At 38.5% G+C, this 13,918-nt stretch overlaps 1 protein-coding gene across 1 annotated transcript in view; it reads left to right on the top strand.

The window, feature by feature from the left end:
• The first annotated feature begins 231 nt into the window (after positions 1-231).
• LOC126846671 (G1/S-specific cyclin-D2-like) overlaps positions 232-13,918 on the top strand; it is a 35,421-nt gene continuing 21,734 nt past the window's right edge. The window contains exons 1-3 of the mRNA XM_050586388.1: positions 232-644; positions 3,908-4,123; positions 13,176-13,335. Of these exons, the coding sequence (XP_050442345.1) occupies positions 441-644; positions 3,908-4,123; positions 13,176-13,335 (580 nt within the window). The 5' untranslated portion in view covers positions 232-440. The remainder of the gene's footprint in view (positions 645-3,907; positions 4,124-13,175; positions 13,336-13,918) is intronic.

The following is a 13,918-nucleotide window of genomic DNA, read 5'->3' as shown; positions in this document are numbered from 1 at the left end:
ACGTAGAAGTCAAAGAATTTATTACGTGTGACAGGCCGTACTTACTACGGCTGGGGGGAGGGTTTTTTTTTGGGGGGGAATCTTTCGGGTGCGCGCGCGCGGGCGCCTTCCCAACCGCGGTGTAACGGTGTGGACGGCGCGCGTTCGATCAGCTGTCTCGCCGCCCGAACCGGCACGCCAGTAGCCGGGCATATGCACATATCAGTGCATCAGTCAGTAGTCTCGCGCGGTCACCCATCTGAGCGCACGTCGCCCCGTCAACCGGTGTGTTATCGTACAAAAAAACGATTTTGTCGCGTTATAATTTCGATTTGTTGTCGTTTTTTTTCCGGCATAATATTATTATTACAAAGATCACGTATTTTTTTTTTATCCCCCGGGGTTACTTTGGACTGAGCTGAATTTTTTTTTTGGGGTTTTTTACTACACAAGTAAAAGATATGAACCTGATGTGCACGGAATCGCGGGCCGCGTCGGAAGACAAGTGTTTCGCCGAGGACAGGACCATATTCCGGGACGAGAGGGCCGTGAAAAAACTGCTGGAGACCGAATCGCAGTACGTGCCCGGGTTCGATTACATGGCCCGGTCTCGGTCCAACTTGCAGCCGTTCATGAGGCGCGTCGTGGCCACGTGGATGCTCGATGTAAGTGCATATATTATCATAGTATAATACACTGATTACCTGTACCAAAAAAAAAATAATATGTGTTTTATTTTTGATAGTAATTCTGTCCGGGTGTTATAGCTGCTACTGTAATCGTTTTTTTTTTTTTTTTAAATGTCGTTTGGCTTTTTTATTAGTCTTTTTCCCACACACACATACTCACTTATGCCGACCAACTACTATATAGGTCGACGTTCGTTGTAATAATATATTAATGTACACGATATTGTTTTTTTTTTTTAATTTTTTCTATATAATCGCTCGACTCAATAACGTACACGAAATGTGTCGGTGGTAATAACAGCTCGTGTCGTAGGCAATAAAATCGCTGATTACGACGATGCCAGCTGAGTAACGCATTTTTTTTCCGGGGGGTTTCCGAGATAACAACAACCGGTTGATACAGTACTGTCTTGCCCTAAGTTTTCCCAAAATGCGCCCCCCCCCCCGTCGCATGAATGACTCTCCCCGAAAGGGATGCAAAAACACAGTGCACCGGAATTTTCAAACTTGCAAATATTTTTCAAATCGGGAGGAGAATGACTGTATGACTGCTTTTCCGGTCGAAGAGATATTATTCCGACGAAGCCCCATTGCCCTTGTCGTTCAAACGGCCTTGCTCCCAGATCGAGGCAATGTTACTTTTTTTTTTTTCCACGAGCATTACAAAAAAAACCCACCAGTTATTCAAATCGAATCCAATTAATCGTCGTCGGCCGATGAGAGTTAATTCACATATAATAACCCGCGATGACTAATGAGAAATGATTAGGAATTTCACATTATAAATCGGTTCGAGCGGTTTCGCTAAATTGCTGCCAATTTTGTATAAAAAAAAAAATTAAATTAAAACTTTTACTTAATAGTTCTGCGTCTATACACATATACACAATATAGAATCGCCTTGTCCGATACTCACGTGTGGACTGTGAGTATGTAATTTAAATAAAATCACTCGAAACTGATGCATTATTTATACGTCACATACATACACACACACATACATAATAACGACAATGGTTAAATAGGTAGGGTGTATAATAGTGTATACACACACACATATATATATATATATGTATTGCCCATAAAGTATATATTGGTTTAACTCTACACCTATACAACGTCGAATCGAATTTCGAATATTATCACTATTTGCGGCACATACAACAGACCCCGCTACTGCGCCTGGAGAACAAACCGTATAATATTATACCTATATATTATATTGTACTTACATACAATTTACACACGAACGTTACATACTATAATACCCTTGTACTCGCGACTTTTGACCGTGAATATATATATAAAAAAAAACATAAATATTACATTATCCGACAGTACTCGGCGGAGGTTAGGCCCATATAGTCACATCACGCACCACGCACATTAACCCGTGCTAGTCGGTGCACTAATTATTGACGTTTGTAATGCGCGTTTTTTTACATGACTGTGCATATTATGGGCATACCGTGAGCATATATTATTATACGGCACTGCATATTAACGATATTTATTTAGAAGTCCTCTATAGAATACGTGACGCACGGACAAATGCATTTATGTACATCGAAAGTCTTATTGCCGGTGTAATATAATAACCAGTAAAACTGTATCGCGTTTGTCGTCCCAAAGTGTCGACGCGTTCCATATTCACGACCGTCGTGTTACACACAAAAATGCACTCTGTTTACGTTGTCGGTGTACTCAAGGTTAAAAAAATATAAAAGTGAAAATTTGTTGATTTCGCATCCAAACTATCGTCCAACCGATCCGTACAACTTTTGCTCGTCGAGATCTGCAAATGATTAACTTTTGTTAAATGTTAATCGTCAAATAAAAATTGGTCTTACGATTGACCGAAAATATTACACACAACAAACAACTCCCGTACAAGTTTCAAGCGACCCACAGTATCATCTATCTGGAGAGCAGATTCACTTTTAATCTGTAGGTTTATTGAAATGACATGTCCACACCGTTTGTGAATGAACCGAGATGAGATAACGTATGGTGTGTGTGTGTTAGTAAAGTAGCATAAAATCGGATTTCCGATTCCAAATCCGAAAAAACCGGATATCGGATTTTGAAATTTAAAATTCAAATTATTTAATTTTACAGTGCTTGTTTATCTTTTTAAATAACGCACTTTCTACTGTTTACTGTTCGTCTTACTATGTTCAAATATTATTTGTTTACATCTCGATAATTCATATTTAACTAATGTTAATATTTATAGATTTTGTTATTCATTTTATACAACATATATATATATATATATATATATATATATTGAGTTTATATTGTATACATTTTGTTATGGTTTTGGCATTTTCTTTGATTGCATTTGTTTGTTTTAATACATTCGTAGCCCATTAATTATTAGTACATCAAATTTATTATAAAAAAATTTGTAGTTATAATGATTTTATTTTAAAAAATGCATAAACAAATCTAAAATAAGAGTTTCCACATCCGCGGACTTGTAATAAATGTCTGATTTCGAATTCCAACAATTCGAATTTTCGTACTTGGGGCAAATCTGGACTTTCCCAATCACTATAGCGTGTGTGTTTAGCTTGCATTTCAAAAATCTTTAGTGTGTACATTTCAATGGTTTTTTGGTCGAGTAATTGACATCCGAGTAGAGTGTTGTTGGATTCATTTTCACTTGGAAACCTCAATACGGACACGGGGTAAGGGGGCAATCCTAAACCTCAGACCGGTATATCCCTAAAACAGGAGCCATTCCGCGTATGGAACATGGAAGTATGCTAATTATTTGATATTATGTAAATATGTACCAATAGTGCGGTTTGTATTAATGGCGTTTTGTTCTCGCGGCTCATTCCTTGTATCGCGCACTGTAATGTTGTATTACTCGTACACGTATTGTTACACATCAAAGGTAGATTAAATTAGTTCATTGACACGTCGTTTGCCCGGTAAACTCGCAATGCATTCCACGCACACACTCGATAGTAATTACGTTTACTGTGCCACCGACGCCGATGTGATGGAACGGACTTGTATCGGCTCATCACAAAAAAAAACGACACATATCGAGTGGTTTCCTCGAGTTGAACGACACGTAAAACGTGTACACTGTATATTATATACGGTACAACGTATACGGAACGAACGAGCCGGTGGACCGCGACCACGATAACATGTTGTGTTGTAGCTTTTGGTTTAAAATGTGGACTAATGTTCTTTTTTTTTCTATTTAAAAAAATGTTTAGGTGTGCGAAGAGCAAAACTGCGAAGACCAAGTGTTCCCGTTGTCGGTGAACTTCCTGGACAGGTTCCTGTGCTCGTGCGACATATCCAAAACCCATTTGCAGCTGACCGGCGCCGTTTGTTTGCTTTTGGCGTCCAAAGTACGACAGTGCACGGCGCTGACCATCGAACTGCTTTGCTACTACACGGAAAACAGCGTGACCGCAGAAGAAATGAGGGTAAGAAGCAGCTATTGTAGTACCGTTTACGCTTGTTCGCGTGCCGTCTAATCATAATACTGTGTGTGTTGGCCATTACGGTGGTTTGTCCTCTCTGCAGAGGAAATCGTCGCGTCTCGGTCGACGGTTTCTTTAACATTTTTTTACCCGTCTGTTGTAACGTCGCCGCCGCCGCCGCAATATCCGGCGATCATTATCTTCGAGGAGGACGAACACAAATATTGTATATGATATTATTATTAATTAGGCAGCTGCACACAAAAGTAGGAAACCGCGTCAATTACAAGCGTCGCGGCGCGCGATATTCATAATATGGATCGTTTTTGTTATTGTTATTGTTATCATCTTTCATATTTATCGTGACGTCGGTCCGTGTTCCGGTTTGGTCGTCGGTGGTCACGGCCGGATTGTGTCTATCCAAACTCTACGCGAAGAAACGTGAAGTGAGAAACGTCGCGAGTCTCAAAGTCGGCGAGACAATTGGGGAAAAAAAATATTTTACTTAAATTTTGCCCTTTGCCACTGGTAAAACGTCCATTTATGTCTATTTTCGAGTAGAGAGAGTTCTATGATCTACAAGGTGACCGATCTACTATTTTAGTATGCGTTCAGAATTACTCAGAAGACTTTCCAGAAACCATTGCGGTAGATGACTTGCAACATTCAACAGGGATCTAATAATCTTTTGCACCTCCGCCGTCTTTTGTTGTTTGTTAACGTCGACTACCTAAGGAACGGCGGACGTTTGTAGACATTTCAAAACGATTGCGTTTCCAGCATAGGCGACTACCCGTTGGACTGGGAACTTTTGTTTAGCGTTTGCATAATGTTTGTCCGGCAAAGGTGATAGACGCGTCGGTATTTGGGGCTCCCTATCCGCGGCAAGGGTATCGTGAGAACAAGTCGCCGATCGGAAACACGTTTCGCTACAATAATGTTATGGGACGGCTACAACGGGCGTGTCGAATGGTATTTTTTGATATTATATATTATTATTTTATTATTATTATATATATTGTGCAGTCCCACAATGGAAACGCGCACCCGAGACCCAGTTTGAAATGTTGCCGTGTCCGGTTTCGGGATTTACAACAAATGGGGCAGAAGAAATAATTTTTTTTAAGTATTATTATTAATTCTTTTCATTCGGACGGTCAAATGTCCCGCACGGGGTTCTCTGCGTGCTTAGATAAACATGTGCTGCCGCGAACACTTCCTCGTGTGTGTGAATCGAAGCGAAATAACACTTGTTTGTACATCACAGACCGGTCGTCGGTGGTGGATTTTGAAGGGAACACATTCGGGACCGACCTTGTTGTTTCGCAATGTTTATTGGCCACGTGATAACAGCGAGGAGAACCTGTAAATCACGTCTTGGATCAATCCGAAATGTTTGCGTCACGCCGCGACATTTTCCCAGAGCTCATTAATCATAGATATATCTTATGCTAGCACGCATAGTAGTACCCTACCCGTTGTATTTTTTCAAAATTCTATTTAAAAATCCTCAAATACCCAGAGAAGTGTTATATCTCTATGCCTAAGTCTGTTACGTGCCATTGTCTTGTCGTCGTGGAGACTCTTTGGAATCGCTTAATCCGATCGTTAACGGTTGAACGAATAAAAATAAAGGGACTTTTTTTTACATTGAAAAAACCGTTTTTGACCTTTTCCTCAAAGGTGTCCTCGTAGAATGCGCATTTGATATAATATATTATAATATTCTATTCCGTATAAATCACTCGTTTCCGTGTGTATATCTATTATCATATTATTATTATATTTTCTATATATATCATAATATTGTCGGCCGGTTGTTGTGACGTGAATCATGAAAGAAGACTATTTATGTATTCTACGAGTAACGGCCGCGGTGATGATGCATTGCCGGGGTCAAAAAGCGTCGATCCGATCAACGTGTGTGTCTAATAACGTTACCCGGTAGAATAGATGTATACTCTACTCATACCTTATACTCATCACATATAATAATATATTTTATTATTCACCCGTTTCACGTTTCCACAGACTGGCGAGAAACAGTACCCGGCGTCGTCCCTTCTTCTGGAGCGAAGGAAAACGACGACCTAGTCTAATGAGATTTAAATGTACATAACGTGTGTGTGTGTGTGTGTGTGTGTGTATGTGTAATAAATTATATATTTTATAATATCAGTGGTGATAATTTACGGATCCGACCGGTAGCGATTCGTTCCGTGTCACTGGATAACCCTTTCGGCTAGGTTCGACCCGCGAGATCAACGGCTCACGTCGATTTCGCCGTGGTCGTAGGTATAGAGCGGTATCGATAAATCAGCGCCGGCAACAACCCCGTTTTATAATACCCGACTGGTTTCCAATAGACGTTTCGCTTATAGTCGTTAAGTTTCGTGGAAACGAGAAACGTGTTTTCTTTCGAACAGACACTCGACGGTCGACGGATTCCCCGTAATAATACCCTCCCTTACCCCCACCTGCCCACTCCAGTGTGTTTTAGTTCGACCGCGATCGGTTGTGAAAGGATTTCACGATTATATTATTAAATAAAATTCCTTAAAAATCGCCCCGTTTTCAATCCCTTTTAGATAATAAAGTACAATCGCTAAACCGAGTAAAAGTATCACTAGCACTTTTCCCAATAAGATGAGGGGGGGAGGCAATTTTTCTTTTTCCAGCGAAATTTTATGACAAATCTGTTGCAAATTTTTTGTGTTTATCGAGGACCCCAAAAAAAGGCAAAATGACACGGTGACACGCAGCACTTTGACCGTTGTACGTTTTCAGGTTGCCATGTGTGTGTGTGTGTGTGTGTGGGAATCAACAGGTATCCCCGAAAAATATTTTCACTATATTATTGATAAACGATCAACCCTAATCGTGTATCCACCCTAATACTATAAAATTACGTTATTAAACACACTATTGTCATTACAATGATCTGGATTTGGAAAACAATTGCGTTTTACTTAGTCTGGCCCCGATTGGCCCCTCTCTCGTTTCTCTAGATCCGGTCGCGTGCACTTGCCAAACTGTGTTGTTACTTAAAGAAAAGAATCTATACTGCACTTTTGCACGCATTCACATTTTTTTTCGCTGAAGGCGCATATCCTATTTAATAAATAAAACAAAACAAAATCGAAACGTCACACCGTGATGCATTAAATATAATATACACATATATAGGCGTGTATAATTCGCGTTTTGAGGTCAGTTGTCACGCTCCTCGACCCACCCCTTTTTCAGCGAATGCCACATATAGTAATATCATCATCATAGCACACGAATACACAGAAATGTATAATATGTGTGTGTGTGTCAATGTGTCAGCGTGTGTGTTTGTTATCTGTATGTGAGCGTCAACGCAATAAACATATGGGACTTGGTAACCAGCTGTAGTTTTAATTTTTCAAGCGACACATTCAACGCGGTCTAAAACGACGACAATTTATCATTTTTTTTTTATACAATTTTATATTTGGTGATTACTTTTCAGAAACACCTTACACTCTGTTCACTTAACGGCAAGTGTGTGTGTCGCGTTACAGAATCGACTATTAATATATATTATTATTATTAGAAGAGTTGAACGACCTAGATTTGTCCGTCCAAGTTTAAACCCCAAAACAAATAATGCGCGGAACGGATGTGTATCATATATTTTATGAGTGTTCTCTGGTGGTGTGATTTGTCTCAAAGTTTGAAAATACAAACAGCGTGGACGTGCTCAGCATATATTGTTATGGTCGAGTCTGAATGTTGTTTGTCCGGGTTTGACGACCCCGACGATAGCTGTCGATGAGAACAAGACGTATACTTAGGTTACCGAATAAGAGATCATCCGAAGCTTCCTGTACCAGTTAGAACTCGAGCAAAAGCAAAAGGAAGCTTGTTGTCTTTCATCGGTGCAGCTATTGTAACGGCATTGTGATGCGCACACAACAACCCTTTTCTTCTTTTCCCACAAGCACCACATATATTTTCTCATTGAAATATTTTCAATCGATTTCTACGGCTAATTACAATATCCTGTCTGGCCCGGCAGATTCTTTGCCTCGTCCGTCCAAAATATGTAAATGCACGCCGTATCGATTTCCAAAAAAAAAAAAAAAAACCCACCCTATTGTGTTAACTCCTTCGCGGCTACCATCATCCGTCATTCTCGCGTAGGTTTTTTATATTTTCTTTTCAGGGTTGACAAGCGACAATGGCTCGATAGATATATTATTATTATTATACACATTATATGTATATCCTACACGCTATTTGCCAGGGTCATGGTTTGCCAGACATGTGTTTAGGATCATCTTTTTTTTTTCCCTGTAAGAAGGATGTGTTTATCCCTTGTCGTGGTAGCCGTCGAACAACTGTTACGCGATGCATTTCCTCTCGATTCTCTTTCATTTTTGTTCCCTGCTGCCGTAATAGGCAATTAGTTCCGCCGAAAGTATTACTACTGTAACTTTTTCTAAGAAAAAAAAAACGGGAATTAAATAACAATAATAATATGTATGTACACACCGCGCGCACCGTTTATCGTTGGCCGTCTCTACTTATTGGAGTCGATAAACCGAGAATGATATAAAAAACAATTTTCTCAGCTCGGTCGACGTTTTCCCATGTGTTTTTACGGTCGACGGATCATATTATGTATACAGCCAGTGTATTTGCAAATTGTTTTTTACAACAACACTTACAATTTTATTTTTTAAGCCGTGCAATAACCTCGTACAATGTATGTTATGAGTAATGAACAAACATTAATTATCTCATTTTTTTTCAGTAGTATATTTTTTTTCATATTATGTATATAAATAATTGTATTACTGACTGTATAAATTAATTACTTCATTTAGAATTGTTTATTTTAAATTATGCCTACTGATCCTTAAAAATTAGAGGTATACATCGTTTAGCTTTAACTACTTTTTATACCTCGAAACAATATAGATTTTTATCAGCGGAATCGGCTGTTTGAATAAACGACTGTTCACTCAATAGGATTTAACATGAAATTGTGCCCTGACTTGACCCGTTAAAGCATTAACTGTCGAAATCAGTTTATCACACGTGTTTGTTATGTTAATAGGTCAATTAGAGTGAAGGGAATACAAAAATATGATACTGATATATCGGTGCGAAAAATATACGTACTACATAATATAGACAAACTTGTGCTTCCCGACCGTTGCCACATGTACAGGCCGACTATACAAAGGCGACGACGACTTCCTAATTGAATTTTCGAAAATGTTCACATCTTTTGTCCCGCCGTAGCTCACGGTAGTCCGGTAACTTTTGTGTTTGGGCAATTAAAAGTAAAAAAAAGTAGGTAGGTACAAAAATATAGTATTCAAAATAAGGAAGGGACACGCACACAATATATCGTTGTTGCACAATAGACAGGATGAACGACGACGACGAATCCACAGGTCGGTCGACTTAAACATAACGTTTACAATTTTTCACGGACTCGTGGCTTCGAAAACGATAATTGTTTGGACCTATATATTATGTGTGTGTGTGTGTGTGTGTGTGTGTGTGTGTGTGCACTTACACACACACAGGGACCGATCGTAGGCTGTTGTTTTTATTATTTTCCACCCTTGGTTATCCACGGTTATCAGTCACGCCGGAGACACCCATGCCAGCCGTGTGTCTTCTTCGTCTTGTCGTTGTTAAACGAGCTTGTAATTTGTCCACATTTATTGTTTCACGTTTGAATAACACTATTGATATAATTGTGTATATAATATAATATAATAATAACATTATAATGCTCGCATGAGAACCGGCGGTGGTGTACCGTGTGTAGGTACAATAATCGCGCATTATGCTAATAAAAAAAAAACCGTGTGTGTGTGAACCGTTTTAACATAACAACAGTAACAATCCAATACGTTGTACGCAACGGTCTTAGCGCTGTTAATTACATTGTAAAATATAAAACAAAAAAAAAACAGACGAGAATTTTGATAGTAATATTTGTAGGAGCTAAAGTACAGGACTCTGGAGAGCGTCCCTTCATCTCAATATTCTAAGGTGAAGAGGGTATTACATAAAAAAATGTACTGTAGTTATAAATGCGTACACGATTTAAAATATAAGCTTAAAATGGGGAGGAGGAAAGCAGTCTACTCCGTCCTAAAATGCGCATTGGCAGGGTTGCAAGAAAACCCACAAATTTTAACATATTACAAAATTAAATAATTTTCTATTTAGACCGCGGGGGAAGGAGGGCGTTAGGGGTAAATTATACAGAGTAAAGTAGGTTAGCTGCAACTAAATGCGAGACGAGTGAACGATTTTTACAAAGAACTAAACACGAATGTTTCGTTTAAATTGTATGTTTTTAAACACGATGTAAAATCATTTTTTTTTTTGTTTAAATGTATTATTTCTTTAGACAAGTTTGCCTCGTTTAGTTGTAGTTGCCCTACTTGGTCGACATAATATTATATCTGGTGCATTGCATTTTTTGTTTATAAGACTATTTCCAGATAACTGCGAACAAATTCGTGCAATACAAAACAGTAACAATATTCATTATGCGTTTATTAAATACACATGCATGACTATATGTTTGTATAGTCTTTTTTGGCTGCAGTAATGTGAGTAAAAATATAATAATAATTAACTGCAGCCCCACCCCCCCCCTCATGTCGTGTACTTAGTATTAAAAACGGTTGAACATTTTAACTAACACAAAAATATTATATTGCTTCAGCTTAACGTGTCCCCCCCCCCCTCATTCGCTCCAAGTGTTATTCCGCTGTCGATGCTCGATTAGTTGTTGGTATTTTTTTCTTTTTTAAACCGAAGGTGTTTGCTAGGTATTCTCCTCTGTGCTGGCTAGGTGCTAAGTAGTTTAATAATATATACACTGGAAACGCCACTCATAATGACGGCGGCGGAGACCTGTAGACATGCGGGGCACTTACTTAAGGACTATTATTGTCGTTCTTTTATTTAATAATTATCATTGTTGTCGTCGCCGTTTGCTGACCCGCCGTCGCCGGGAACAGGTTCCTGCATCCGCTACCGGAACCAGACGTGAGATGATTTCGAAACTCCTCTATGTATATACTTACTTATACCGTATTATTATGAACGTTATGAAGTCGTGTGTGTGTGCTCTTGCAGCGGGTAACAATATATGACCGGGATATATAGAGGTGGCGGTGGGCAGCAGCCGTCTGTTGGAATTTCGCAAAGGAACGAGCAATAAAAACGTTTAAAAAAAAAAGCCCAGACGTCTTTTATTGACCTACCTTTACGTGCGTGTATGTATGTGTTTGTATAATAATAATAACTACATACATACAACATAATAATAATAGTACGACGGAGAGAACCTGACTGCCGCAGTCCGTGTGACGAAACCGAAAGGCGGCTGGAGGAGAGAAGCTGTTTGACGATAAAACCCCGTAGGATTCATATTATAATGCCCTCGACGGTTATACGTTATGATTATTATTATAATGGGTTAGCCGATTGAGAAACAAACACCCCGGTGGTGGTATTGGTGGGCTCATTACCCAAGTTGCAAATCGACCTCAATTTTAAAATTCCATTACTACTACCTATGTATACAGGTACAGGATGATGACTTAATAACAGTAATTGTCCAAAACTGCCAAGCTGAAGCAACGTTTTTAGCAAATTGTTATTCTTAATTTGAAAAAAGTTAATAAAATCTATGTACGTTAGACGTTTTAAACGCTCAAGTTCTTCAGACGTTCAACACACATTAGAGGTTGATGGGGTTTTATTTTTCAAAAATACATCAAAATTGAACGAACTATAGAATTATAAAAATTATAATAATTTTAAAAAGTTCTAACATCTTACGACATCAATTGGATAAACCAACCACCCTGTGTTCGCAAAAAAAAAATGTGCACACTTACATGTGTTTCGAATTTCGTCATGGACCGAGTCACAAAATTGCCCTTTGTCGCAAAACATTCTAGTGACATTTTTTCCCCTCGCTTTCGCCACCCCTTTTTGTGTTATGCATAACGTGCATACAGTTCTCGTAACACTGTACTTGTAATTTTTTTATCGGCTCGTTAAAAAAAAATAAAGGCGTCTTAGAAGCAAAAACGACCAACCGCGTTTTATAATAATAAACAAACGCGTTTCGCGTTCGACGATACAGTGTTTTTTTTTTTTAAATATTTTTATTGTTGTCATTGTAAATAATTTGCGTGTCGCTTTGTTTTAACGTGGCCTTTTGTACAACTGTTTCGCAACATACTCACCCCCCCCTCCCCCGGGTAAGAATATCCTTTTGAAAATAACCGTCGTCTAGACAAGTCCGTTGCTGGTTTAAACTGAAAAACGTTACTCTCGGACTTGAGAGTTAAAGGGGGTGTAGCAATATTGGAGAGTAACAACTTACATTTCCCTAACCCCCTTTCAATTACAACAAGAGTGTTCGCTTTAACAACTGTGTGTATTTCTTTACTAGACAATTGAAAAAGATAATTAAATATATACGTTTAACGTTTAAGTTTTAAAAGTCGATAGAGCTCCGGAAAAAAATTAAGAAGAATAAAATTGAATATTGTTAAATATTGCAAATTGACATAAACTAAAGTGTCTCTAAAACGAAAAACCCTTTAAAATTGCAGTCATCTTAAGAGAAAATTATCGTCTTATCCTTAATGAGGAGTCGGCCTGAACATAGCGGTTGAACTCGGCTTGTGTAGGCTACCACCTAGTAACCTGTAGCAAAAGCTAGTGTAACAAAATGCAATTGTATACAGTATGAGTTTGTGCTATAAATAAGTCAAATTTTCGTGACCCACACACAACGTTTGACAATAATAACGTACGAGTATTTTAGTAATTTTCCATTTTTTTTTTTTTGGAAACAATTACCTATGTAACATATACTGTATTATATACAATTTGGACCGTAATTATTATTTGGTGCTCTCGGAACACTTGTGAACAATACTTGTTGTTTCCGGACAATAACCATATGATTTATGTTGCACAATAATAATATGAACTTGAACTCAATACTCGTGTGTTTGTTTGGTCGCAGGAATGGGAACTGTTGGTCATATCGAAATTGGAATGGAAAATCGTGGCGGTGACCAGCTTCGACTACGTCGATCACATCATGGAACAGATCAAGTGGAAGAGGCGAAATGACACCATGCTCAGGCGGCACATGCTGACGTTGATCTCTTTCTGTTATATCGGTAAGTACTTGGAAATAATTATGAACAATGATAATACTACATAATAGGAGGTACATCGCGTTATTTCCGCACTCATCCGAAAACCCACAAACACAATTCGTTAGCCGACCGACGACCCGTAACAAACGTTAACACTAACCACACACATAAACGTGTCAACGGAAATTCTTTTTTAATCATTTTCAATGGAGTTTTTTTGTTCTGTGAACATTTCTGAAAATATAATTAAACAGTTGGTTTTTGCTGACTTTCGGTTATGGCGTATATTATGTGTTGTAAAAAGTATTTTTGTTTTTTTGTTTTACCTGAAAATTGTTTTTAAAAAAACCTAGTATAAGAGTGTTGGAGAGGAGTGGTGGGGTCGGGTTGACTTTCCACGGTTGTATAGGCTTCTCGCCGTATAATATCGACCGTTTATGCATCATGTGAGTACTTAATTTACATGTTTTTGGGCCGCATAAAGAGCATTGTCGACTATATTCAAATAAGTAATAAATTAACGCGTTCGTCGTTGTATATATACGTATGATTATTGTATAGTAATAGTTCAAGGTCTCGAACGAAGGGTTGGCCAGGGACTGAG

Source organism: Adelges cooleyi, unplaced genomic scaffold (assembly GCF_023614345.1).
Source record: "Adelges cooleyi isolate 19-005CV unplaced genomic scaffold, UGA_ACOO_1.1 ACOO_flye_CR_arks_rails_tigmint_CR_PRNA_9, whole genome shotgun sequence".
NCBI classification, from domain to species: Eukaryota; Metazoa; Arthropoda; class Insecta; order Hemiptera; family Adelgidae; genus Adelges; species Adelges cooleyi.
This window is presented reverse-complemented; position numbering and strand designations above follow the sequence as displayed.